At 42.2% G+C, this 25473-nt stretch overlaps 1 protein-coding gene across 5 annotated transcripts in view; it reads left to right on the top strand.

Annotated features, from left to right (window-relative positions):
- The window catches only part of LOC103215798 (WASH complex subunit 2A), a 64354-nt gene that overhangs the window by 9421 nt on the left and 29460 nt on the right, over window positions 1-25473 (top strand). For 2 of the 5 annotated variants that reach the window (XM_073018967.1, XM_073018969.1), the window contains exons 4-17: window positions 1102-1164; window positions 3207-3380; window positions 6554-6647; window positions 7981-8042; window positions 9296-9343; window positions 12269-12379; window positions 12914-13001; window positions 13626-13697; window positions 14734-14852; window positions 15323-15380; window positions 16604-16663; window positions 17056-17229; window positions 19071-19198; window positions 21393-21479. In XM_073018967.1, the coding sequence (XP_072875068.1) occupies window positions 1102-1164; window positions 3207-3380; window positions 6554-6647; window positions 7981-8042; window positions 9296-9343; window positions 12269-12379; window positions 12914-13001; window positions 13626-13697; window positions 14734-14852; window positions 15323-15380; window positions 16604-16663; window positions 17056-17229; window positions 19071-19198; window positions 21393-21479 (1338 nt within the window). The remainder of the gene's footprint in view (window positions 1-1101; window positions 1165-3206; window positions 3381-6553; window positions 6648-7980; window positions 8043-9295; window positions 9344-12268; window positions 12380-12913; window positions 13002-13625; window positions 13698-14733; window positions 14853-15322; window positions 15381-16603; window positions 16664-17055; window positions 17230-19070; window positions 19199-21392; window positions 21480-25473) is intronic. The other 3 variants (XM_073018970.1, XM_073018971.1, XM_073018968.1) reach the window with 2 other exon arrangements.

The raw sequence follows: 25473 nt of genomic DNA on the forward strand, positions 1-25473 counted from the left end.
TTGCAATGAGCCAAGATCGTGCCACTGCACTCCAGCTTAGGTGACAGAGCTAGACTCTGTCTCTAAATAAATAAATAAATAAGCAGGAAGGGCAGGAGAGCTCTGAATATGTGCACGTGTTTGCTTATATTTGTGTTAAGAGGCTCAGGAAACGAGCATACACACCAGGCTTAAATTGGGTATTCCAAAGATCAGGTTGGGGGTAGGGAGGGAACTATTTTAAAATACGTCTCTTTTACATGTGCCTTTGTATTGACTTAAAATTTTAAAAATTGAGATAGAATTCACATACCATAAAATTCACTCCTTTAAAAAGTATACAGTTTGGTGGTTTTTAGTGTACTCATAAAGTTTTATAATCACAGCCACTAATGCCAGAAGATTTTCATCAGTTCATTTATATTGACTTTTTATTTCTTGCTTTTTAAAAAAATTTCATTTCATTTCATTTTAGTTTCCAGATAGGGTCTCACTTTGTTACCCAAGCTGGAGTGCAGTGGTTCGATCAGGGCTTACTGCAGCTTTTACCTCCCAAGCTCAAGAGTTCCTCCTGACTCAGCCCCACAAGTAGCTGGAATTACAGGTGCGCACCACCACACCTGGCTAATTTTTCTATTTTTTGTAGAGATGAGGTCTCACTGTGTTGCCCAGGCTGGTCTTGAACTCCTAAGCTCAAGTGATCCCCTCGCCTCAGTCTCCAAGGGTGCTGGGCTTACAGGCATGAGCCACCGTACCTGGCCTATATTGACTTTTTATAACATGTGCCCATCAACATTATTAGGTTAAATGAAAAGGTGTGAAAACTGATACCATACTGTTTTTGTAGCTCTTGGTTTACAATGAGGTTAAAGTTTCATCATGTTTCCTAGTCGTTTGTATTTAAAATTTTTTTTTTTTTTTTTTTTTGGTGAATGTCTACTCTTTGTTGTTTGTCCATGACCCACTGTTACGGACACCCACTAGTAGTAGTCTCAGCCCTTTGTTGAATAACCATTTCCTTCCCCATCTTTGTCCTTAGTTACTTCGTGTTTAATTCTTATATTGTGATTGATGTCCAATGAGGTGCTGACCTTTTAACATTGAATTTGCTTCCATATTTAGCGTGTATACGATGAAGAAGTGGAGGAGCCAGTACTCAAGCCTGAGGCAGAAAAAACAGAGCAGGTACTTGTATGAAATCACTCTTCAGCTGAGTTTCTGACTTTGAAAAGTGTGATGGAGATCGATGTGTTTTGTGGGAGCTGGGGGATGGTGGGCGGGGGTGGGAAAGGGAGGGACTGCTCGTGACAGCAGCCTAAGAGGGGATTCTTTCTTTTGTTTCTGAAATGTAGCGTATTAACTAATACAGAGATCAAATCCTTGAATTCTGGTATAAAAACAGAGTAGAAGTCAACAAACTTCTTCTGTAAAGGGCCAGATAGTAAATATTACAGATTTGGAGGGTCACAGAGGTCATTTTTTTCCTGTAGCTTCCTGAATTACAGATGGACCAACCTTCTTCCTGAGGTCTTCTCACACCAGAGCCCAAAACATAGCTTAAGAGGTTCTGGGTCACACTGACTTCTTAGCACTCCAGCAGAGATTCCTTTTTCTTCTACTCAGGAAGGCACATGGACTATGAATAAGTTTATTATTGGAGTAGCTTTGAATTTGTTCTCATTTATTCAGAAAATATGGATTACCTGTGAAGGTTGGCGCTTTCTCAGCAATCATTACTTGTAACAGATGAAGCTGTTAGACTAGGAAAAGGGTATTCGAAACCAGCTATCGTTCTCCCTGTTGCCAGCATTAAAAACAAAACAAAACAAAAAAAACAAAAAACAGTTATTTTATATTATTTTTTATTAAAAAAAAATTTTTTTTTGAGATGGAGGCTCTGTCGCCCAGGCTGGAGTGCAGTGGCACGCAATCGGCTCACTGCAACCTCTGCCTCCTGGGTGCAAGTGATTCTCCTGGCTCAGCCTCCTGAGTAGCTGGTACTACAGGCGTGTGCCACCACCTCGCCTGGCTAATTTTTTTGTATTTATGTAGAGACAGGGTTTCGCCATGTTGGCCAGGCTCGTCTCAAACTCCTGACCTCAAGTGATCTGCTCGCCTTGGCCTCCTAAAGTGCTAGGATTACAGGCATGAGCTACCGTACCCAGCAGATTATTTTATTTTTAATAGAACTCAAGGATTTGCTAGCCATTTAAGTGCAGTAGTATCTGGTTATACCAATTCAGGGTTTAATTTGAAGGTGATAGGTATTTAGTGAACTATTTTTAAAAACCGCTATATATTTCACACACATTTTCACAAACTCAGTACAATATTAGCTATTCAACTCAGAATCAAGCATATCCAAGTAGAAAAATACACAACCAAGATAAAAAAAGTTCAGTTAGAAAGACTTCAGTACTTGAGATAAAAGATTAAAATACTCATAGAGTTTTTTTTTTGCCTTTGGACCTCAGTACAACACTGTGTGGTTGGGTTCCTTCTAGAATATTTGTGAGGGGGCTGGAAATGACGCTAAATATTTTTCGGTATTTCTCACAACGGCACACTTGTGTCTGCGGGGACCGCCACTGAAAGCTGCTGTTGCAGGAAGAGGACACCTGAGGGAGATTCTCAGCCTGTTGGGGATATGAACAAACCTTTTTTCTTGAGTGGGGCATTGTTGTAGGGTATACACAGAATAGACCAGAGATGAAAATGACCCCTTTTGATGTAGAACAGATTTATAAAATAATTGTAATTGTCCAATTTTTTTTTTTTTGTCTTTTTAAACTGGTAATTGAAAAATGAGACCTCTGTGACCTTCCTTCTAAGTCTTAACACCTAAAATTACCCAAGGGATAATGAGGGCTTGTGGGATAGTCATGGTGAGTCTGAGAGTCTAGGCCCTCCAGCAGTGGGGAAACGGCGTGCATTCATTTTTAGGATACTTCTCCACACAGTAGTTGTACCTCTGCTTTTGTAGACAATGACCCTGGAGCTCTGGAACCTTAGGTAGTTTGATGCACGTCCAGAAAGGCACAAACTTGGGATTTAAAACTTGCAGTCTTACTCCAAAGTCTGTGTCAAGGCATTCAGGAGAATTTGACTTTGTTAACATTTTTAAATTTTTTTGGAGCTTGAGGCTAGGCTTTAGAGAACGTTCACAGTATTCTCTTGGGGTGGTATCAGTGTGTTCGAGATCCATATTGCACGTATTTATTTTGTAGGAGAAGACTCGGGAGCAGAAAGAAGTAGATCTCATTCCTAAAGTCCAGGAGGCTGTGAACTATGGCTTACAAGTATTGGACAGTGCCTTTGAGCAACTTGATATCAAAGCAGGAAACTCAGACTCTGAGGAAGATGATGCTAATGGTCGGGTGGAACTGATCCTTGAACCAAAGGTGAAGACATTCAACTTAAATATTTATTGCACACCTGTTATGTTTGGGCTATGTTACTTGGGCACATGATTAGTAAGTGATGGACTTAACCTCTGGGATGTGAGTATGTCACTTAGTAGTGTCACATTGACTCCACCAGAAAGACTCGCTTTACCCGAGCACTGATGGAGTACTTGTGAGGTGCAAGGCAACATGTCAAGTTGGGGGTGCAAAGATGCAGAGCATGGCCTCTACTCTCAGGGTGTGTGTTGCAGTTTGGTGGGAGAGAGGAGACATATGAGTAACCATTGTAAATGCCCTGAGAGAGAACTGACTTCCAGCTGGAACTTTGGGGCAAAGATGATATTTGAATTGGGGTTTGAAGGGTGGGGAGGGTCGAGAGAGAGAGAGTGTTGGGAACCTGAAATTATGTAGCTTGGACTAAGGAAGACTGCAGAAGAGCTGAAAGGCATTTGGGTTGTTTCCGGTTTGGGCAATTATTAAATACAAATGAAGCTGCTGTGAGCATTCATGTCCAGGCTCCTTCATAGCCTAGTGAGTGTTGGTTGCTTGACTAAGACTTTCTCCCACATTGTTCAGAGAGATAACTGGGGCAACACAGAGTCTCTCAGTAGTGAACATGAAGTTACCACAGTGATTTATAGGAAGAGGCCTTGTGACACATAAGGCCTTCCGAATTAAAACATGCCACAGAACCAAACTCTTTTTTTTTTTTTTTTTGAGACGTAGTTTCACTCTGTCCTCTAGGCTAGAGTGTGTGGTGCAATCTCAGCTCACAGCAACCTCCACCTCCTGGGTTCAAGCGATTCTCCTGCCCCAGCCTCCCTAGTAACTGGGACTACAGGCACCCACCACCATACCCAGCTAATTGTTGTATTTTTAGTATAGACAGGGTTTCACCATGTTGGCCAGGCTGGTCTTGAACTTCTGACCTCAGGTGATCCGCCTGCCTTGGCCTTCCAAAGTGCTGGGATTACAGACATGAGCCACCGCACCTGGCCTGAACCAAACTCTTCTAGTCATTCTTTAGCTGAACATTTCTCATCCAGTTTGAGCTTTGCTGAGTCACACCAAATTGAGGCAGATCATTTGGCACTGACCAGTACACTTGCTGCTTGGATTTTCACTGTGTCTTTAAAAGTCAGCAGTGGACTCTGGGAAATGTATTGCCTGGACCACATGTGATACTTCCAAGACAGATAGCACTTTCTCTCTTTTTTTACCCCTGGCAGAGAAAGTTGTGGAGGTTCACTTTTCTTTTGTAGGAGGATCTGGGGATGTCTTCTGAGTCAGTGAGAATTAGTCCAAATTCACGCTGTCTTTGCCTTATACTCCATTGGTTGCTGTGACGTCATTGAACCTTTACATTAACCTTCCCAGTCTTTCTGTTGTGTGAAGCATCAGAATTATTCTCCCCTGCCCCAGGGTCCTTTGACAAGGAAGAGAGATCATTGCCGAAGGGCAGTGCCTCACAGGGGACAGCATTTCCTTCAGCAGTGGAGGTAGGAGGCTGTACAAGAGTGGAGCACTTTCTTGACCCTTGACCCTTTTTTTTTTTTTTTTTTTTGAGACAGTTTCACTCTTGTTGCCCAGGCTGGAGTGCGGTGGTGCAATCTTGGCTCACTGCAGCTTGTCTCCTGGGTTGAAGCAATTCTCCTGCCTCAGCCTTCCAAGTAGCTGGGATTACAGGCGTGCACCACGACACCTGGCTTATTTTTATATTTTTTAGTAGAGATGGGGTTTCACCATGGTGACCAGGCTGGTCTTGAACTCCTGACCTCAAGCGATCCACCCACCTCAGCCTCCCAAAGTACTGGGATTACAGGTGGGAGCCACTGCATCCGACCGACCCTAAATTTTTAACGTGTGTTTGGTGTGGGACTGACAGGAGAAGATGGCTGACATGGGCAGATCTCCAGCATGTGCTGCTGGAGCCACAGTCTCCTGCACCTCACTCTGTTTTCTCATCTGGTCTTATTTTACCAACTTCACTTTTCTAAATTCAACAGTGTGGAACCATTAGGGGGTATTGTTCTTCTGTTTCTTGGGTTATAATTTTTTTTTTTTTTTTGAGACAGAGTTTCGCTCTTGTTGCCTAGGCTGGAGTGCAGTGATGTGATGTTGACTCACTGCAACCTCCACCTCCTGGGTTCAAGAGATTCTCCTGTCTCAGTCTCCTGAGTAACTGGGATTACAGGTGTGCACCACCACACCTGGCTAATTTGTATTTTCGGTAGATACTGGGTTTTACCTTGTTGGCCAGGCTGGTCTCAAACTCCTGACCTCAAGTGATCCACCTGCCTCAGCCTCCCAAAGTGCTGGGATTGCAGGCATGAGATTGCCCGGCCTAATCTATCTTTATGTTTATATATATATATAAATTATATATATATATATAGATATAAAATTATATATCTATATATATCTATATAGATATATAATCTCATTAGTACTATCTTTTAGAGGACAGCTCGCCAGAATGTTCAGTTTCTTTCCATGGTCCTCCTCTTGGACCTTATAATAGGAGGTTGTACCCTTTTCCCTGTTTGCTTGCTGCTGATAAACTTTTGGTAGGCTTTTGCTATTTTTGTTAAATTTTGTTAATTAGGCCCTTGGGGAGGGAGATTCTGTGTGATTCAGCTTTACTTTGGCATGTTTTTTTTTTTTTTTTTGAGATGGAGTTTCGCTCTTGTTGCCCAGGCTAGAGTGCAGTGGCGCTATCTCAGCTCACTGCAACCTCTGTTTCCTCGGTTCAAGTGATTCTCCTGCCTCAGCCTCCCAAGTAGCTGGGATGACAGGTGCCCGCCAACTTGCGTGGCTAATTTTTTTGTATTTTTAGTAGAGACGGGTTTTCGCCATGTTGGCCAGGCTGGTTTCAAACTCCTGACCTCAGGTGATTCACCCACCTCAGCTTCCCAAAGTGCTGGGATTACAGGCATGAGCCATGGTGTCCGGCCTTACCTCCTTGGCATCTTTACCTAGGATTTGACTTTTTAAAAAAATCAGTGAAAAACATAATTTTTTTTTTTTAACTTTTAGTCCTGCTGTGTTTCTTATTCACCTTCGTTATGTAGCTTGTTTCGGATAGTCAGATGGAACAGGGTATCAGGTGGCACATGTAAGTTTGTTTTCAGCTGAAACATTTGATAGTTTATTCCTTTCATGATGTACAGGATCTATACATTGATCGTCCTTTGCCATATCTCATCGGGTCAAAGCCGTTCATGGAACAAGAAGATGTAGGTCTTGGAGAGCTGTCCAGTGAAGGTACTTTTCTTCACCAAGTACTTTTGTTCCTTAACATTTATTTTTTATTTTAAAATAATTTCAAATTTTACATTAAAGTTTCAAGAATAGTTCGAAGAACTCTCATATACCCTTCACCTGGGTTTACCAGTTAATATTTCACCACATTTGTTTTATTGTTCTTTACATATACATAATATTTTGTCTTGAACCTATTAGGGAGACATCATGCTCGTGCCCTGTTACTTCTAAATGTTTCTCTGTGTGTTATTTTTTTCTTTTCTTTTTCTTTTTTTTTTTTGAGACGGAGTCTTGCTTTGTCGCCCAGGCTGGAGTGCAGTGGTGCGATCTTAGCTCACTGCAACCTCAGCCTCCCGGATTTAAGCGATTTTTCTGCCTCAGCCTCCTGAGTAGCTGGGACCACAGGTGTGCACCACCATGCCTGGCCAATTTTTGTATTTTTAGTAGAGACGGGGTTTCACCATATTGGCCAGGCTGGTCTTGAACTCCTGACCACATGATCCACCCGCCTCGGCCTCCCAAAGTGCTGGGATTATAGGCATGAGCCACCGGGCCCGGCTCTTTCTCTTTTTCTTTTTTTTTTTTTGAGCTGGAGTTTCTTCTGGTCACCCAGGCTGGAGTGCAATGGCGTGATCTTGGCTCACTGCAACCTCCACCTCCTGGGTTCAAGCAATTCTCCTACATCAGCCTCCTGAGTAGCTGGGATTACAGGCACCTGCCACCACGCCTGGCTAATTTTTGTATTTTTAGTAGAGATGAGGTTTTACCATGTTGGGCAGGTTGGTCTTGAACTCCTGACCTCAGGTGATCCTCTGTGTGTGTTTTCTAAGAACAAGGACATCTCTTGTGTAACCACAGTAGAATTACAAAGCCAGGATATTTTCCTGGACATAAGGTTATCATCCAGTCTGCTGCTATGTTCACATTTTGCCATTTGTCCCAGTGACGCCCTTTTCAGTCTCTCTCTTCTGTTCTCTGGTCCAGGACTCAATCCAGGACCAGCCACCACGTTTAGTTGTCAAATCTCCAGTTATGTTTTAGTCTGATGCCATTTGTCAGCCTGTCTTTGCTTTTTATGACCTTGACACCTTTAAAGAGTACAAGCAAGTCTTTTTTAAATTTGTAATGAATAATTTTTTGGGAGGGAGATACTTCAAGACTACATAAATAGGTAATTCCTCACCATAATGAAGACACTTTCGATTCCAGTAAGTGGGTATAGATGGTTTTATCAAGATCTCTGTGATGCCGTTGTATGGTGGTTTGTGATTTTGAGCTAAGGACATTTTCTTGTGAATATTGGTGTGGTGACCCTTATCTCTCTTCTCAACAGAAGGCTCTGTGGGCAGTGATCGTGGCAGCATTGTGGACACTGAGGAAGAGAAAGAAGAGGAGGTAAGGGCTGTTTGGTATGACCAGGTCACAGTGGGCAGCAAACTTAAGATGGGCCTAGCAGGCTGAGTAAATAGCATAACTGTGAATTCGTAATCTGCTTCTGTAAAGCTTTTAACAGTGATAGAAGCCACATTCTGATTTTTTCCCAAGGGTTAGATTTCCTTTTTGTCTTGTGTACAATAATAAGGAAAGCTGCTTTAATCTCTTTCACTATTATCCTCTCTCCCACCTTACCACCAAATATCTCTTTCACCCAATGTATTTTTGAGAAGGGCAACTTAGATATTTTGGTGGAATCTCTTCCTAGGATATAGTCTTAGAGTGTATATTCTGTCTTTAAATAATTCTAAGGAAAAAAAAATCTACATTTAGAATTTTTGTAAACCATAAAACCTAGAGCAGGATATACTGAAAGCAACCACTTACATTCTATTTTGCTGCTGCCTCTAGCGCCTTCATGTCCACAGAGCATAATCTCATTCCCTTGCCTAGAGTTTGAGGTTGTGGGCCTTGACTACAGTTGAATCTGTAGTTGTTCTTTAGATGGGATATTTGTTATTGCAGGGGACACATCCATGTTGCAGGAGAGTCCTCGAGTATGGGATTTCTGAAAGGAGACAGTGTTGTGTGTGTGCTTGTCTCTTCCCGTTGGTCCCGCTTTCTGCACTCTCCCTCCCCTGCCCTTCTTCCAGTCCTCCAAAGAAAAACCTGACAGCTGGAAATAAGCTTTTCTTAAGTACCTTTCGTATAACAAAAGCAGTGCTCATTAGCGGAATCCCTTGCTTTTAGCCACCGATGTAGCACTTTACCAAGTTGCTGTTAGCAAATATTGATGTTCCCTTCTTGGAGTTAATGAAGTAGTTACCCTAATGAGAGGAAGTAGAGACAGTGTAGTCCGAAATGTAAAATAACACAAACTGACTTTCAGTAATTTAGTTAAATGTGCAACTCTTACTTTGAATCCAAAGGCAAGAGTTGAAAGTGCAGGTGATGTGAACAAATTGTCAGAGGCATTTAAGTGAACCACAAAAATTACATGTTAACTGGAACAACCCTTCACAATATTGCCAGCTACCCAGCTTATCTGCACCGTGATACTTAAGGTGACCAGTAGTCAGTACAAAGAGACAGAGTGTCAGAGCTTTTTCTCCACTTGACATAGAATCAGCCCGCCCGAGAGACTTAGACCTGAAATCATTTCTGTGCTCTAGGTAAAGTCTGTTTAACAACAAAGCCTTTTTTCCCCCCAAAAGGAGTCAGACGAAGATTTTGCCAATCATAGTGACAATGATCAAAACCGGGTAAGGCTCATATACTCAAGTGACTTCGTTTTTACATTTTAATTGAAGCATAGTATATATACTAAAATTACTTTGGAATGATTTATGACAAAGTAAGGATTTTTTTCATGTATACAATTTATTTTCCTTTAAGCATTTCATGTATTTAGGCTAACTACCTCCTTTGTATATATTTTTTTTCAATTTTGCTTTATAGTTTATTTTTCTTAGAAAACAAAGAAGTAAAAAACAAAATTAGAAAACAGCCTCTAAAAAAAGACTCAGTTACCCAAACTGAACTACTTTGCATGAGTCCCTCTTCTGTTTTAAAATTGGAGACAATCTAGCAGTAACATTAATGAATATTCACAAGATCAAAACTTTGATCCTATTGTCTTAGCACAGTTATCTTAATTTTTGAATGTTTGTCTAAGGGCATATTCTTATCACAGTGTACATCGTTTATTTTCTGCCGTTTTATGTTAACATTTTATAAATATTTCCTTATTTATTTATTTATTTATTTTTTGAGATGGAGTTTTGCTCCTGTTGTCCGGGCTGGAGTGCAGTGGCATGATCTCAGCTCCCTGCAAACTCCGCCTCCTGGGTTCAAACAATTATTCTGCCTCAGCCTCCCAAGTAGCTGGCATTACAGGTGCCCACCACCATGCTCGACTATTTTTTTTGTATTTTTAGTAGAGATGGGGTTTCACCATGTTGGCCAGAGTGATCTTGAACTTCTGACCTCAGGTAATCCACCCATCTTGGCCTCCCAAAGTGCTGGGATTACAGGCATGAGTCACCACACCTGCAAAATAGCCTTTGCAGTTTGCATTGTAAACTTCTATACTTTTAAACATACTGAATATGATACTGTCATGGTCTCTAAATGTATAAGGGAAAGAGTTTATTTCTAGAGTTGTACTTTTGATGTAATAATGTATTCAATATTTTCTTTTTCTTTTTTCTTTTTTTTTTTTTTTGAGACAAGAGTCTCTCTCTGTTGTCTAGGCTGGAGTGCAGTGGTGTGATCTCAGTTCAATGCAGTCTCCGCCTAAAGGGTTAAGCAATTCTCATCCCTCAGCCTCCCTGAGTAGCTGGGACTACAGGTGTGTGACACCATGCCCGGCTAATTTTTTGTATTTTTAGTGGAGTCGGGGTCTTCCCATGTTTTGCAGGCTGGTCTTGAGCTCAGGCAGTCTGCCCACCTCACCCTCCCAGAGTACTGGGATTACAGGTATGAGCCACCATGCCCAGCCAATATTTTTATATATAGAAATCCTTTGCTTCTGTGAACTGTTTCTTCAGAATAAGGTGGTATAGACTTACGTTAATAACTTAATGTCTGGTGGACATTGTACATTAAGTATTATGCATGTTGATTCTCCTACAATCTCATCAGTAGGGTGATTAAATTTTTTTTAGTTAAAAATTTGCGTTTGAATTTCATAACTGGGAAATATTTTTTTCACAAAAATATTTATCAAATGATGGATTTTACACTTTCTGGTTGGTACCATATTTTCCTGGTTGTATTCATAAATGTTGATCTTTATAATTTTAATGATCAGTCTTCACAGGATATTTGTTTCTGTGGAATTTCCTATTAAGATCTGTAAATACAAAGAGTTTTTCTTTTCTTTCTTTTTTTTTTTTTGAGACAGTCTCTCTCTCTGTTACCCAGGTTGGAGTGCAGTGGCACGATCTTGGCTCACTACAACCTCCACCTCCTGGGTTCAAGTGATTCTTGTGCCTCAGCCTCCTGCGTAGCTGGGATTACAGGCATGCGCCACCATGCCCAGCTAGTTTTTATATTTTTAGTGGAGACAGGGTATCGCCATGTTGGCCAGGCTGGTGTTGAACTCCTGACCTCAGGTGATACACCTGCCTCAGCCTCCCACAGTGTTGGGATTACAGGCGTGAGCCACCACGCCGAGCCACAAACGGTTTTTCGAAAACAGTACAGTATAGGGAGTAAAAGCACTAGCTTATGCAACAGGTTGGTTTTGTGTGCTGCAGCTAACCTCAAAGTTGTAAGGATTAAATTAGATAATAAAGTGCTTTTAGTAACATGCCTGGCACAGTTCGTTGATTCAGACATTGAGAAAAACATTTTTAAATTATGCATAGTAGTGTGTACCTTTGGAAAAATTAGAACTTAACAGATAAGGCTAAGTTTGAGCCTTCCAGTCCTTTCCTTCGCTGCATACTCTTCAGAGGTAACTGGGATCGTGCTCTGGGAGCATGTCTTTCCAAGTCTGTTTCTTTGCTTTCATAAATACATCTGTCTCCATAGAAATGCTGTAGTGTTTGCAGAGGGGGCGTGGTATCATCCTGGATTTGTTATTCTGCTAATTGTTACAGCTTTTACCTTTTAACTATTATTCAGTATTCTTACTAAGGTAAGACTATGCTGATTTTGTTTATATTTCTCTAGTAAAAGGCTGTGCGCGGTGGCTCATGCCTGTAATCCCAGTGTTTTGGGAAGCCAAGGCGGTCAGATCACCTGAGGTCAGGAGTTTGAGACCAGCCTGGCTAACACGGTGAAACCCTCTCTCTACAAAAATACAAAAATTAGCCAGGCGTGGTGGCAGGCACCTGTAAGCCCAGCTACTCAGAGGGCTGAGGCAGGAGAATGGCTTGAACCTAGGAGGCGGAGGTTGCAGTGAGTCGAGATCACGCTAATGCACTCCAGACGGGGTGACAGAGCAAGACTCCATCTCAAAAATGTGTGTGTATATATATATATATTTTTTTAAATTTAGATTCGAAGTAAATCTTGTGTATTATTTGTTCCAGCACATCTTTTGCTTCATGACTTGCTGCATCATGATTATGATTATTATTTTTAAAAGCTGTTACCTTTTTGAAGGAGGAGCCTAAAGGCTGACAGTATCTCTTTAGCTTAATAACTAGTAGTTCTAATTTGGTATTTTATACTCTTAGCACACCACACAAATGAGTGATGAGGAAGAGGATGATGATGGCTGTGACCTTTTCGTTGACTCTGAGAAGGAGGAGGAAGATATTGAGGACATTGAAGAAAATACTAGACCTGTAAGGAAGACTGTAGTTGCTATCCCTTGGCAGGGTTTTAGAACCAATGACTTGTTTCTTTTATTGTCACTTACTTTGTACCTCTCTCATTTTTGCATATTTGTCATTTCATTTCCACTTTGGAAAATAATGGCAACCTTCTCAAATTGCCTCACAAGTACCACTTTCTTGTCCAGATTTTATGATTTTATGAGTCAAATCATTCAGAATATGTTTGGTTCCAGAGTTTGAAGATTGTAGTGCTCCTGTCTCTCTACCCCTGCACCTTTTTCTTACTTTCTTATTTAGATTTTTAAGTATTAAAGTGAAGTATTAATAAGGAAATAAAGAGCATCTCCCTTTGAAGGAACATTTTATGAGTACTGTTCCTTGGGTGAGCTGTGTAGGGTACATATGTTTAAATTCATTTAATTAAACTGTTTTCTCCTCAGTTCAATTTCTTTGCTCTTGTATACACAATGTTGTTAGGCGTCCATACTTGAAGTGTACTAGTTTGTTACAAAAAAGCAATTCTTTTGATTTTTCCTGCTGTAGAAAAGAAGCAGACCTACATCGTTTGCTGATGAGCTGGCTGCCCGCATCAAGGGGGATGCCGTGGGCCGAGTGGATGAGGAGCCTACAAGTGAGCCCCAGACGCACTGACGGGGAGTCGGGGAGGGGTAGTGCAGGGCCCTCTGCTGGCTTCATCAAAGGTGGATTTCCCTTTTTATTAGTAATTATTGTGGCAGAAGAGGCTTAAATTGTAGCGCTTATTCCTTTTTTGGTTAATGGACTCCTTTTGATAACTAAACACTGTGGACCCACAAGAAAAACATACATGTACACTTGTAGATAATACTTTACATATAATTTCAGGGGATTAATGGAAACCAGAGAACCATGGGTAACAACTTAAGAATTCCTGTCTGAATATTTACTCCTCTATTTTGAACAAATAAGAATGTGCTATATAGCATATTCTAGTTATATAACAGAGTAGAAAGATAACATAATAATTCTTTCAACAAATACAATCCTGTTATGCACATGAGCCTGGTATGAAAGCAGAAGCCTTCTGCCGTACAAAGAGACTCTTGAGTGCCCACTATGGGCAGGGCAGGGGGTTCAGTGCTCTGGTGGAGCTGAGATGAAAGGCAGACGTCTTGCTCTTAGCTGTGAGTTATGAGGATGACAGATGTAGAAAGAACCAGGATGTGTATACTGAGGGAGGACTTAGTACTATTAAAACTGTGAACTATTCTTCAAGCCTTATCCTCAGGAGAAGCAAAACCTCGGAAGACACTCAAAGAGAAGAAGGAAAGGAGAACTCCTTCAGACGGTGGGCCTTTTCCCTCAATTTTGTTATTTTAGAAGCCCTTTGACTCAAGATTGTTGCTTACATAAATCATAAAGTACTGCTTTACATGCTGTTTTCCCTCTGACAAGTGGGTCTGTCTCTGTTTACTTTGCTAAAGCCTCTGGGCTGGGCGCAGTGGCTCATGCCTGTAATCCCAGTGCTTTGGAAGGCCGAGGCGGCCGGATCACGAGGTCAGGAGTTTAAGACCAGCCTGACCAACATAGTGAAACCCCGTTTCTACTAAAAATACAAAAAATTAGCTTGGTGTGGTGGTAGGTGCCTGTAGTCCCAGCTACTTGGGAGTCTGAGGCAGGAGAATCGCTTGAACCTCGGAGGCAGAGGTTGCAGTGAGCCTTGATCACACCGCTGCATTCCAGCCCGGGTGACAGTGCGAGACTCGGTCTCAAAAACAAACAAAAGCTTCGGAAGGCATGTTTTGGAGTGCTGGGAGGAGATGTGAGTGTGGGGTAAAAATTCCTGTAGAGATTTGGTTTATTAGATTTTGCAGCAATCATTTCTTGTCTTTCTAGAATTCTTTAGAAGTATAGAAACTTAGGGATCTCTAGCTTTTGTTTTCAATAAAGGATACACCAGGCCTTTTCCTATTGAGCAGCCATGTCCATTACATTTCACTTGTCCCTGTGTCAGTCTGCAGATCCCTTTGTTTAGTCTGCCCTTCCTTCCCCCAGATTTGTGGGGAAATGGGTCTTGAATGTGACATCTGACCTGAATGCTTTCTTCAGAGTAAATCTAGATCCAGGGTGCTGACCTAGAGAATGAATGCTGTCTGCTGCAGACATTGACAGACTTGAGAGTGGAGGCCCAGAGAACCTTTTGAGTGTGTCAGTGGACTGTGCCAGGGGTTTAGTGTGAAATTCGTCAGACTGCCTCACGCTTTGTTAAATAGGGTCAGATAAACTCCATGCCAGTTTGGAGACGTTGCAGATGCCAACCCGGGAATTTGAGTTCTAGACCCATCTTTAATGCTCTCTGGAAAACACTGCTTTCTGTTTGCTAGATGAAGAGGATAACTTATTCGCACCCCCCAAGCTGACCGACGAGGACTTCTCACCATTTGGCTCTCGAGGCGGCCTGTTCAGTGGGGGCAAGGGGCTCTTTGATGATGAGGATGAGGAGGTGAGTCCATGGTACCCAGCAACACTCCCTGCAGCTAGCTATGTCGGGAGTCCACAGGGAAGAAATAGGCTTTGTTTGTTTACTGGGGGAAAAACAGCTCAGTTGGAAGTTGCTTCTGGTTTCATATTTTGGGACATTTTGAATTAAGAATCACTGAGTGAAAAATACCCTATCCTTCTGTCCTTTGTTAGGTGAGGAGAAGATGTGCACTTGTTAATGTGAATAATTTACTAGGTGATTGTTTCTTGCCTTATCTGTTGTCTTCCATGTTTGTTTTTAATTCCTGGACAGGCCTAAATTATTTTAGGATCTGATTTTACCATGGTTATCACTTTGCAACTGATTTTCTGACAGAGTAGTAAATATGTAGCTTTAAATCTTGTGGGTTACTTTTCCTTAGAAATCCTCAAATGCAGCTATGCTTTCTCCTGGTTTTTTTAATTCTTTGTCATATACCTTATTACAACCAGAGTGACCTCTTCATGGAAGCCCCCCAGGATCGGCCAGCTGGAGGCTCTGTTAAGGAGGGTAAGCTGGGGCTGGTCAGCTGCGTCTCGGTGTGCAGAGTTCCTTCTCACTAGGAGATGGAACCCCGGGGTTGTTCCCAAGCCTCGTTTCTGTGTTAAGCAGGAAGCTGTTGTTTTTACCTTGGTCCAGTTGAAAGCAATTCATCTTCACTAATTGATGTCTTGGAAAAAACAGAGTACCATCTGTAAACCCATATCACAGTCCTGCCTCTTTGTTAGGAGAGAACTCATAAAAAGTCAGACAAGAAAAGTACCCTAGAGCAGTGTTGAGGATAGTTTTCATTGAATGAAGTTTAATTTAAAGAAACATTTTTAACATTCTCTATAAGAGTTGGAGACCAATAATTCCCCAACGCAGTGTGCATTAAAATCTTCTGTGCAGTTTTTTTTTTTTTTTTTTTTTTTTGTATTTTTAGTAGAGACAGGGTTTCACCATGTTGGACAGTTGGACGGGCTGGTCTTAAACTCCTGTCCTCAAGTTATCACCCACCTTGGCCTCGCAAAATGCTGGGAATACAGGCATGAGCCACTGCACCTGGCCCATTTGTGCAGTTTTTTAAAAACACAAATACAAATGTATTTTTTAACATACAAATGTTACTCAATAGGTTTGTGGTAGTTCTCCGGACTTGGGAATTAGTGATTCTAAGTGCCGAGTCTTCCTGGCACCTGCATCAGAGCTGGGCCTTGGAGGCCACTCCTTGTGCTTGCTGTGTGGGCTGCTAGCCTGGCTCTGCTCTGCTTTCTGCTGTCCGCATTTTGGCATCAGTGACTTGCCTGGTTTCCCCCTTTGCTCTTACTGTCTATATTTTTTTACTGACGACTCACCTTTTTGCGGTTCTTTTTTACTTGTTCATTCTCATCCAACTGGAATGGGTAGAGCTGGAACTGTTTGGGGGAGCCCTGGTCGTTCTGTCCCTGCCTCTGCCAGCTGTGCTCACCACCTCCCTTGGTGTCCCCCAGCTGACCCACTGCTATGACTTGATCACAGTCAGCATGCTCTTCCTTTGGAGTCACAGCTCAGATTTTGTTAATCCCAAGAAAAAAGTCCTGACATCAGTAGAGAAGAAAATACTGAAGAATTTTAAAATGGCTTGTTCAGGAAAAATTAGTTTCAAAAGGTCTGGTAGTAGCTGTGTGTTACATTGCACACATTTCAGGAAGAAAATAGCAAGAAAAGTTATTTCCCTTGCGAAATGGTTATCACTTGCTTTCTCATTCTAGAGTCTTCCTCATCCAAACCTGGAAAGAAAATCCCAGCAGGAGCCGTTTCTGTATTTTTAGGTAACATAACTTAAGGTTTGTTTTCTAAAAACTACACAAATACTGTTTTTTCATTTTCAAAATTATCATTTTCTAAAGCCTGGCTGGGGACGAGAAAGCACCTGGGAGCTTCAAAGGGCTTTGAGCAGCTTATAGAAAGAGCTCATTTACTGATGTTAGCTCTTATTCTCCTAGAGCTCAGTGGCCTTGGACTTTTTTGTGTGTGAATGACCTGGTGATTCTCCATGGTGAGATGTTCTGTAGCAGTAATGGATAGAGGCTATCTGGCCCCGTTAATGCACTTTGTGGATTAACTGAAATGAGAAGTTCTTGGTGGGTGATAATTATTTTCTGTAAATCCAACAGGCACACACTGGCTCACAGCTGTGGCTGTCTTGTCCCTCCGCCCACAGGAGACACGGATGTGTTTGGTGCTGCCTCCATTCCATCACTGAAGGAGCCCGAGAAGCCTGAGCAGCCCACTCCAAGGAAAAGCCCCTACGTTCCCCCTCCCACTGGCCTCTTTGATGATGATGATGATGACGACGACTTTTTCTCGGCACCCCGCAGCAAACCTTCCAACACAGGTACCTGTTCCTGCCTCTGTTTCTGGGACTTCAGCCAGAAAAAGAATGTTGCCTAAAAAGGACTTAAGCTCCCCTAGTTGTGTATCTCTTATAGTACCAGAATCCCTTCTCCAGCATTCCTGTCATTGAGCTATTGTGTCTGTACTTACATAGGTGTGGTGCCTGGGAGGTCTGTTTTGTGAACCAATCTTTTCCGCTCTATAAGCTGATTACTATGATTATTTTCCTTATAGAGAGCGGAAATCCTTTTCCCTGTAATTTTTGCTTAATTTCTAGTTCTGACCTTGGGAATTATAAAGTTTTAATCATACTTTCTTCCAGCCGACTTAGTCAAATACATGAGCAACATGTTGTGTGCTGGCCGTTTAGTTCCCAGCTTCTCTTCTCTCTGCCAAAACGCTCGGGTGGCCTTGGTCTTTCCTCAGGTGATGGGGTTTTCATCCCCTTGGCCACTTTGGCATTCTCCTTCCTTTTCCTCTTAAATGTAAGTCCTGTGTTCCTGAAGTCATTCCTGTAAATCATTTGTTTTTAAATGTGCAGATGAATCTCCCAGAGGTTTTTGTCAAAATGATGATTCCGATTCAGTAGGTCCAGGGTGGGGTCTGAGAATTTACATTTCCAGCAAGCTTCATGGTCTGTAGATCACACTTGGAATAGCAAGACAGATTCGTTGACTGCTTTTCTGGAAAAGAAAGGTAGCTCCCTAAGGTGCACAAGATTTTCAGCAAGTTGAAAAAATAAAAAAGGATGGCATAGGAATAGATGGAACTGAATATATTTAGAAGCAGGCTGTCTGGACTCACTCCCCTTTCAAACGTTAGGTGTAGAAAGTAAGGATGGAAGCCAAAGTGTGAGGGAAAACGATAGCCTAGTTAATCTAGAAAGAGTGCAAATGGATACAGAATGCACGCAGGTCTCAGTGAAGTTGACAGTGAGTGAAGGTAGTATTGCTTTTTGTAGCTCCCCAGAACTCTCACTTAGTGTATATCTTTGAGAAATGATTTAGAATCACTAGTCAATTGATGCTGCTTCCTTTGACAACTGCTATTCTCTTCGGACATTCATGAGTCAGTGACCTCATTTCAGCAACACATGCCCCATTCGGTACAGCAGTGCTTATGGTGGTGAAAATATTCATCAGTAGGGTAAGCTATGGCCCTTCTATTCAGTGGAATATAGGATGACTGTTAAAAGGAAAGGGTCTACGCTTGTTGACTTGGGAAGATTTTATAGGTACGTTAAATGGAAAACACAAATGGTAAGACACATTGTTCAAAGTATCTTCTTATTTATAGCCTTATTTGTAAATAACTAAAGTTAATTCATTAGTACATTCTTTGGGGGAATTAGAAGCATGTATGCTGAACTGTTCCCAATGTCCATCTTGTTTGAGTAGACCGGTGGGATTATGAGGGGATTTCAGTATTTGCTTTTATCTGCTTTTGTACAGTTTGATTTTTTTAAAGCAGGAGCCAAGCCCTCATTTCTCAGATTCCTTAGATGAGTAACTTGGTGGCCCTCTTAAATGATCTTTCTTCCTCTAGATCTCTCTTCGCCATGTAAGCCAGTCCAAGCTACTCTAAGCACAGGTGATGTCTGCTTGGATAAGCATGTCACCCACGTGGTTAAACTATCTGTTCTGTTTTTCAACTGAGCTGTTACTATGCTCTTTGAAAAACTCCAAGGGAAGAGTATAGTTTCACTTACTATTTCTGTATAACTAATCAAGAAACAACATAACTTTCTATGTTTATTCTTCGGGAGAGAAGAATTTTTTACTCTGTGAATTTGTGATAGGATGTCTGATCTTAGTGTAATTTTATGCCTTGGTATTTTTAAAGGCAAAGTCCAATCCACTGCCAATATCTTTGGTGACGAAGAAGGAGATCTGTTCAAAGAAAAAGCCCAAGCATTGCCAGAAGCCACTGTGAGTCAGACAGATGAAAATAAAGGAAGAGCAGAAAAAAAGGTGAGCAGGAGGGAAGAGTTAACACAGGAGCATTGATCTGTGGCGTTTTAATAACTCATCCGGAACCCAAAGGGAAGTATTGTTCCCCTTCACGTTCATATCGAAGAACTTCAAACAGAAAGTGGAAAGAATATTGCAGTGAACACCCAAATAACTACCACCCAAACTGATCAGTTCTTAGGGTTTTGGCAAATATTTTCCGGATGTAAACCTTGTTACATATCTATTTTTTTCCTGAACTATTTGCATGCAAGTTGTTTGAACTGTTTGCTGCATGGAACTGTTTGTGTGTAGTCATTGTGACATTCTACCCCCAAATATTTCATTAAGCCTCTCTTGAAAAGACTTCCATATAACCACAGTGCCATGATCAACAGCTGTGAGACTAACAGTAATTCTATAGTAGAATCTAGTATCTAGTCTGTATTAGAATTGCTCCAGTTTGCCCCAAAATGTCTTTGTAAAATCACCCCAACAAACAGAATACAGATTTAAAATTATCTCGCCTATAGTTTATATTGTAATTTCCTCTCTTGTTCCCAAAATGCCATTTATAAAAGCAGTCCCCAACCTTTTTGGCATTAGGGACGTAAGGAGAGTGCAACTTGCAACCTAGATCCCTGGCAGGCAGAGTTCACAATAGGGTTTGCCCTCCTGTGAGAATCTGATGCTGCTGCTGATCTGACAGGGGGAGGAGCTCAGGCAGTAATGCTTGCTGCTCACCTCACCTCCTACTGTGCGGCCGGGCTCCTAACAGGCCATGGACTGGTCTGCAGCCCAGGGTTGGGGACCCCTGCTTTATAGTATTTTTGTGTGTGTGTGTGTTTTTTTTTTTTTTTTTTTTTTTTAAGAAACCCAGGATTCAGGCAGTGTGTCTGCATTGCATTTGGTTGTCTTGTCTCTTTGGTCTCCTTAATCTAGAGCAACACCTCCCACATCTTTTTTTTTTTTTTTTTTTTTTAAATGTCCAGCCACTTGTCTTGTAGAATGTGTCACACTGTGAATTTGCTTGATTATCTTCCTCTGAGTAGATTCAGGGTCAGCAGTTTTGGCAAAAATACAAGCAGACGGGGTTGTGCACTTCCCATTGGATCATCTCCCAGGACACATCAGGTCCACTGTCTGCCTCATTCAGACACGTTTGTCACTTGGTTGTTAGTGTGCCCACCACACTGCTTCATTGGAAAGGACCCTGTTCTCTTTTGGCATTGATAAGCTGATCTCTAAAGTGATAGTTGAACACAGTGTGAATATCTGTTGTATCCCAGCCTTTTACTCAGTGTTTTAAAAATCCATTGATGATCTTTTCCTGAATCAGTTACCATGTTAGTGAGCATAAACCACTGCTTTTTTAATTGTGTATTTCTTATTAGTTGACATTTTTCTGAAAGAAGATCTTTCTTTTCCTCTCCTTCCCCCATTTTTATTATCCCTTTGGGATCATGAATTCATTCTTCAGTGTAAATGATAATCCGTTGCCATCATTCTTTTTCTTCTTCTTCTTTTTTTTTTTTTCTTTTATGAGACAGGCTCTTGCTCTGTTGTCCAGCCTGGAGTGCAGTGGTGCAATCACAGCTCACTGCAGCCTCAACCTCTTGGGTTCAAGTGATTCTCCAGCCTCAGCCTACCAAGTAGCTGGGACTGCATGCACACGACACCATGCCCGGCTAATTTTTGTATTTTTTGTAGTGACTGAGTTTGACCATGTTAGCCAGACCATCATTCTTTTGATGCTCAGATTGACCTGCGTTTGGGCAGTGCATGTGTCCCCAGCAGTCTTTAAGCCCTTCTGACTGACCTTTCACTGCTGTCCCGCACAGCTGGTCCCTCCTCTTTCTACAGTCTCATCATGTCATGTCCTGGCTGCGAAACCCTGACTTTCTCCTGTCCACCACCTAAGGCCCAGCATTCAGAACCTGGGAGGCCTGTCAGGCAGCCTGCCTTTCCATGCTGTCTCTCATTGCATATGTCCCGTCCATGCACCCATTACCCAGGCAGTGTGTCCTGCCCCCCGATACACCAGATGTGTCCTCTGTTTGTCTTACTGTTCTCTTAACAGACCCCTCGGCTTGGTGCCTATCATAGCAGAGACTCCTTGCATTTTCTAAATGGTTGATTGAGTAAACCCTCTTTTCTGGGTATCTTATTTGTTAATGCTTAATTTTTCTTTTTCTTTTTTTTTCCCCCAACAAAGGTTACCTTACCTTCCAGCAAAAATCTCAAGCCCTCGTCAGAAACAAAGACTCAAAAAGGCTTATTTTCAGATGAGGAGGACTCTGAGGTATGATATTCTTTTCCTTAGTTGTTGGTATTGGTCTATGAATATGACATAGAAACTATTTCTGAATCAGGTTTTTCTCAGTGGAGTTATAAGACTTTTTGTTAAGTACTCCAGTTCTTTCAGAATTTTCTCTAGAGGCCAGAAGCTGTGGTTCATGCCTGTAATCCCAGCACTTTGGGAGGCCAAGGCAGGCAGACACCTGAGGTTAGGAATTTAACAGCAGGTTGGCCAACGTGATGAAACCCTGTCTCTATTAAAAATACAACAATTGGCCTGACATGGTGGTGTGAGCCTGTAATCCTAGTTGCTCAGGAGGCTGAGATAGGAGATTCACTTGAACCCGGGAGGCAGAAGTTGCAATAAACCAACATCACACCATTGCACTCTAGCCTGGGCGACAGAGCGAGACTTCGTCTCAAAATAAATAAATGAATAAAAAATAATCTCTTGAGAGCTTAAGGTCTTTAGAAAGCAATATGTTTACAATAATTTTCACTTTTGGGTTGGACTGTATTTACATTTCCTGTGATGAAAATACTCTCTCTTTAGGATGCTCAGCTTTTAGACTATTAATGGGCTCATGATGTGATGAGGAGCTTGCACCAGAGTGGAGGTCACCGTGCTCCTTCCTTTATTCACATTCTCACTAACTGGACCATGGCTTAGTGCTGTAGCGGAAGGATTCTGGCATAGCCATCTGTCTTGTCGAGACTGAGACCGCTAACAGACTGTGGGACCCTGGTTCACAGGTTGCTTCAGTCCCTCCAGGCACCTTAGAACCACCTCTTAGAATTTCACTGCTTTTCCTGAGTCTCTCAGGCCTAGGTCATCTTAGATCTAATTTTAAGTTAGCCTTTTAGGAGATCAGAGACTTGTATGAGAATGTAATGAGAAGTAATAAGCCCCTTTTACAGAAAAATATGTGGACATGGCAGAAACTTACACGTATTTCAAGAAACTGTGGGCTCTAGGTTAGGCTCTCACGGTTGGACTTTGCACTCACAGCAAGGATGAACGTGGAACCCTTTGGAAGTAGAGTGATTGCCCTTGATGTAAAGAATACCTTTGAGGCTATTATTTCACTGAAGGCTAGTGTACAAAACATGGGAATTAACCAGAGTCCAGTTAAGTCACAACCCTGAGCCCTGAGAAACAGCATGATGGGGCCTGCACCATCTTATGCTCATGGATCCCGTGTATCACCCACACCTGCACCTCGGGGTCTTTGCACCTGCCCCTGCCACTCTGAGGAATGCTGTTCCCAGAATCCAGCTTGCTTTCTCACTCTTTCTCTGTGAGGCCTCCCTGACGAAGTACACACAACTGGAAGCCTGCTAGCACCTACTACCCTGTACTCCTGGTCCCCTTTCCTGTTTTACTGTTTACCACAGCATGTGTTGCCAGGGACAATGTATGTTTACTTATTCTTTGTCTCTACTTCCCACTAAAGTAAGTGCCATGAGGGCAGGACTTTTTATTTCCTGTTTGTATCCTTAACAGCCTGTCCTTAATACCAGTGCTTGGCATGTGGTAAGCCATCCAGTAATTGTCGACTAGACAAGAAAACCAAATGTGAGCAATTGCAGTGACTTACGAAGTGTTCTGGTTATTTGTTGCTGTGAAACAACTTAACTCCAAAACTTAGTGGTTTACAACACCCGTAGTTTTGTTGTCTCACAGTTCGAGAGGTTGACCGGGCTTAGCTAGGCCATTGTCACTGAGGGTCTCTTGTGTCTGAAGGTGGCTGGGCTGAGGATCAGCTCACTCCTATGTCTGGTACCTGGGCACAGGGGCCCCTGGGACATCTCTCATTAGCTCTTTGTGGCTACCAGCATGTAGTCAGGGAAGCCGGGCCTCATCCATGCTGGCTCAGGGCTGTAGGGGAGATTCGTCAGAGAGAGCCAAATGGAAGCCATGTCGCCTTCTGTGTTCCAGCCTTGGAAGTTAGTGGTGTTCCTTTTGCTTCATTTGTTGATCAAGATGATCACAATGGCCCATCCAGGTTCATGGGGAGGGGCCGTAGGCTCCCCTTCTTGATGGTGGGAGTGTGCATGAACTGTCAGACTTGTGTGAAAACCCTCCCAAAGGCTTTGCCCCTTCTGTGTCATCGTAGAGTGAATGTTTTTATTGGATATTGTTGGGATTCTGAGGCAAGGAGAAGTAAAACTAAGGCAGTCTAAGAGTTAAAGCTTTGGACCCGAAGGAATGCGTCCTGATTCCTTTCTCTATATCTCAAGTGTGAGGCTGACATTTTCCCTGTGAAGTCATTCTGGGGGAACATATTTGAGGTAATGGAAGTGTGTTTTTTTGCAGTACCAAGAAAGGTATTAGTTAAGGGTCCAAAACTGTGATGTTGACATTTGTTTTTGTTGTTTGCTTTGGTTTACTTTCATTTTCTTAGAGCAGCAGAACCCTTTCTTTTGCCATTGGGTAACATGCAGGAGGGGCACGGGATGCCTGGAATTCCCCTTGTGGCCTCTTCAATCTAAGTAAACCCATGGGACTCCAGGGAACACAGGGGAAAACCACTGTGTGGAGATCTCACTTAGTGAACTCATTAGGTCTATATTTGAGGAGTAGACATCGACTCCATAATTTACAAAAGAAAAAAAATACTGTCCGAAGAGGTCTTAGAAAATATGTTCTTGGCCTATTTAATTGTTCGGCTCTTGTGTATTTGAAGTTTCTCTTCCCAAAGGAATAGATGTCCCGTTTTATGTTTCTACTTCATGTTGCTCAATTTGCAGGTCTTTCTTTGCAGGATAAGCTGATGTTTTATAGCATTTTGACCATTTCTTTATTTTTATATTTTTTACTTTTTTTGAGATGAAATTTTACTCTTTTTGCCCAGGCTGGAGTGCAGTGGTGCGATCTCCGCTCACTGCAACCTCCATCTTCCAGGTTCAAACAATTATGCTGCCTCAGCCTCCCGAGTAGCTGAGATTACAAGCACCTACCACCACACTTGGCTAATTTTGTATTTTTGGTATAGACGGGATTTCGTCATGTTGCCCAGGCTGGTCTTGAACTCCTGACCTGAGGTGATCCACCTGCCCCAGCCTCCCAAAATGCTGGGATTATAGGCATGAGCCACAGTGCCAGGCTGAAAGTTTCTTTAGAATCTAGCAGGTCTTATCCTGGTTTGCAACATCATGTACCTGTAGTTAAGCTAAGTAGACTACCAAACATTTAAAAATAGAAATTTAATTTGTATTTATTTAAAAGAATAAGTCGGCCGGGCGTGGTCACTGACGCCTGTAATCCCAGCACTTTGGGAGGCTGAGGTGGGTGGATCACGAAGTCGAGAGATCTAGACCATCCTGGCTAACATGGTGAAACCTGGTCTCTACTAAAAATACAAAAAAATTAGCCGGGCGTGGTGGTGGGCACCTGTAGTCCCAGCTACTGGGGAGGCTGAAGCAGGAGAATGACGTGAACCTGGGAGGTGTAACTTGCAGTGAGCTGAGATCGCGCCATTGCACTCCAGCCTGGGCGACTGAGCAAGACTCCATCTCAAAAAAAAAAAAAAAGAAAAGTAAGTCATAATCTTAGGAGAGAAGGGTGTTACTAAATAAAATAGTTGTAGCTCCATTAATTTGGGAATCTGGCCCCTGTTTCTTTATTGACCCTGTCTAATGTCTGATTCTTTAGACAGCAATGGGAAGCCATTCTTATTTATTTATATTTTTAGCATGGTGTAGGAAATTGATTCGAAAACTTCTTCCTGCCTTCTGTCACTCGGGTGGGAATACAGAAGCCTCTGGGCTCTGCAAGGCCATCAGATCCTGTGGCTTTCCTCCTCCTTACCACCATTGCACACACCCTGCACAGACCCTGAGGCCTATCCCTTTAAGGGCTCTGTCTGAGCCACCTTCCCTCTAAGGAAAGAAGCCTAGATACATGGCAGCCGTCATGTCTGAGTCACTTGTGTTTCATACTCACCTAATATTTTTAAAACTGATATTCCTGTTAACAGCAACTTTAATTTCAATCC

The sequence above is a fragment of the Chlorocebus sabaeus genome, chromosome 9 (genome assembly GCF_047675955.1).
Source record: "Chlorocebus sabaeus isolate Y175 chromosome 9, mChlSab1.0.hap1, whole genome shotgun sequence".
Taxonomy (NCBI): domain Eukaryota; kingdom Metazoa; phylum Chordata; class Mammalia; order Primates; family Cercopithecidae; genus Chlorocebus; species Chlorocebus sabaeus.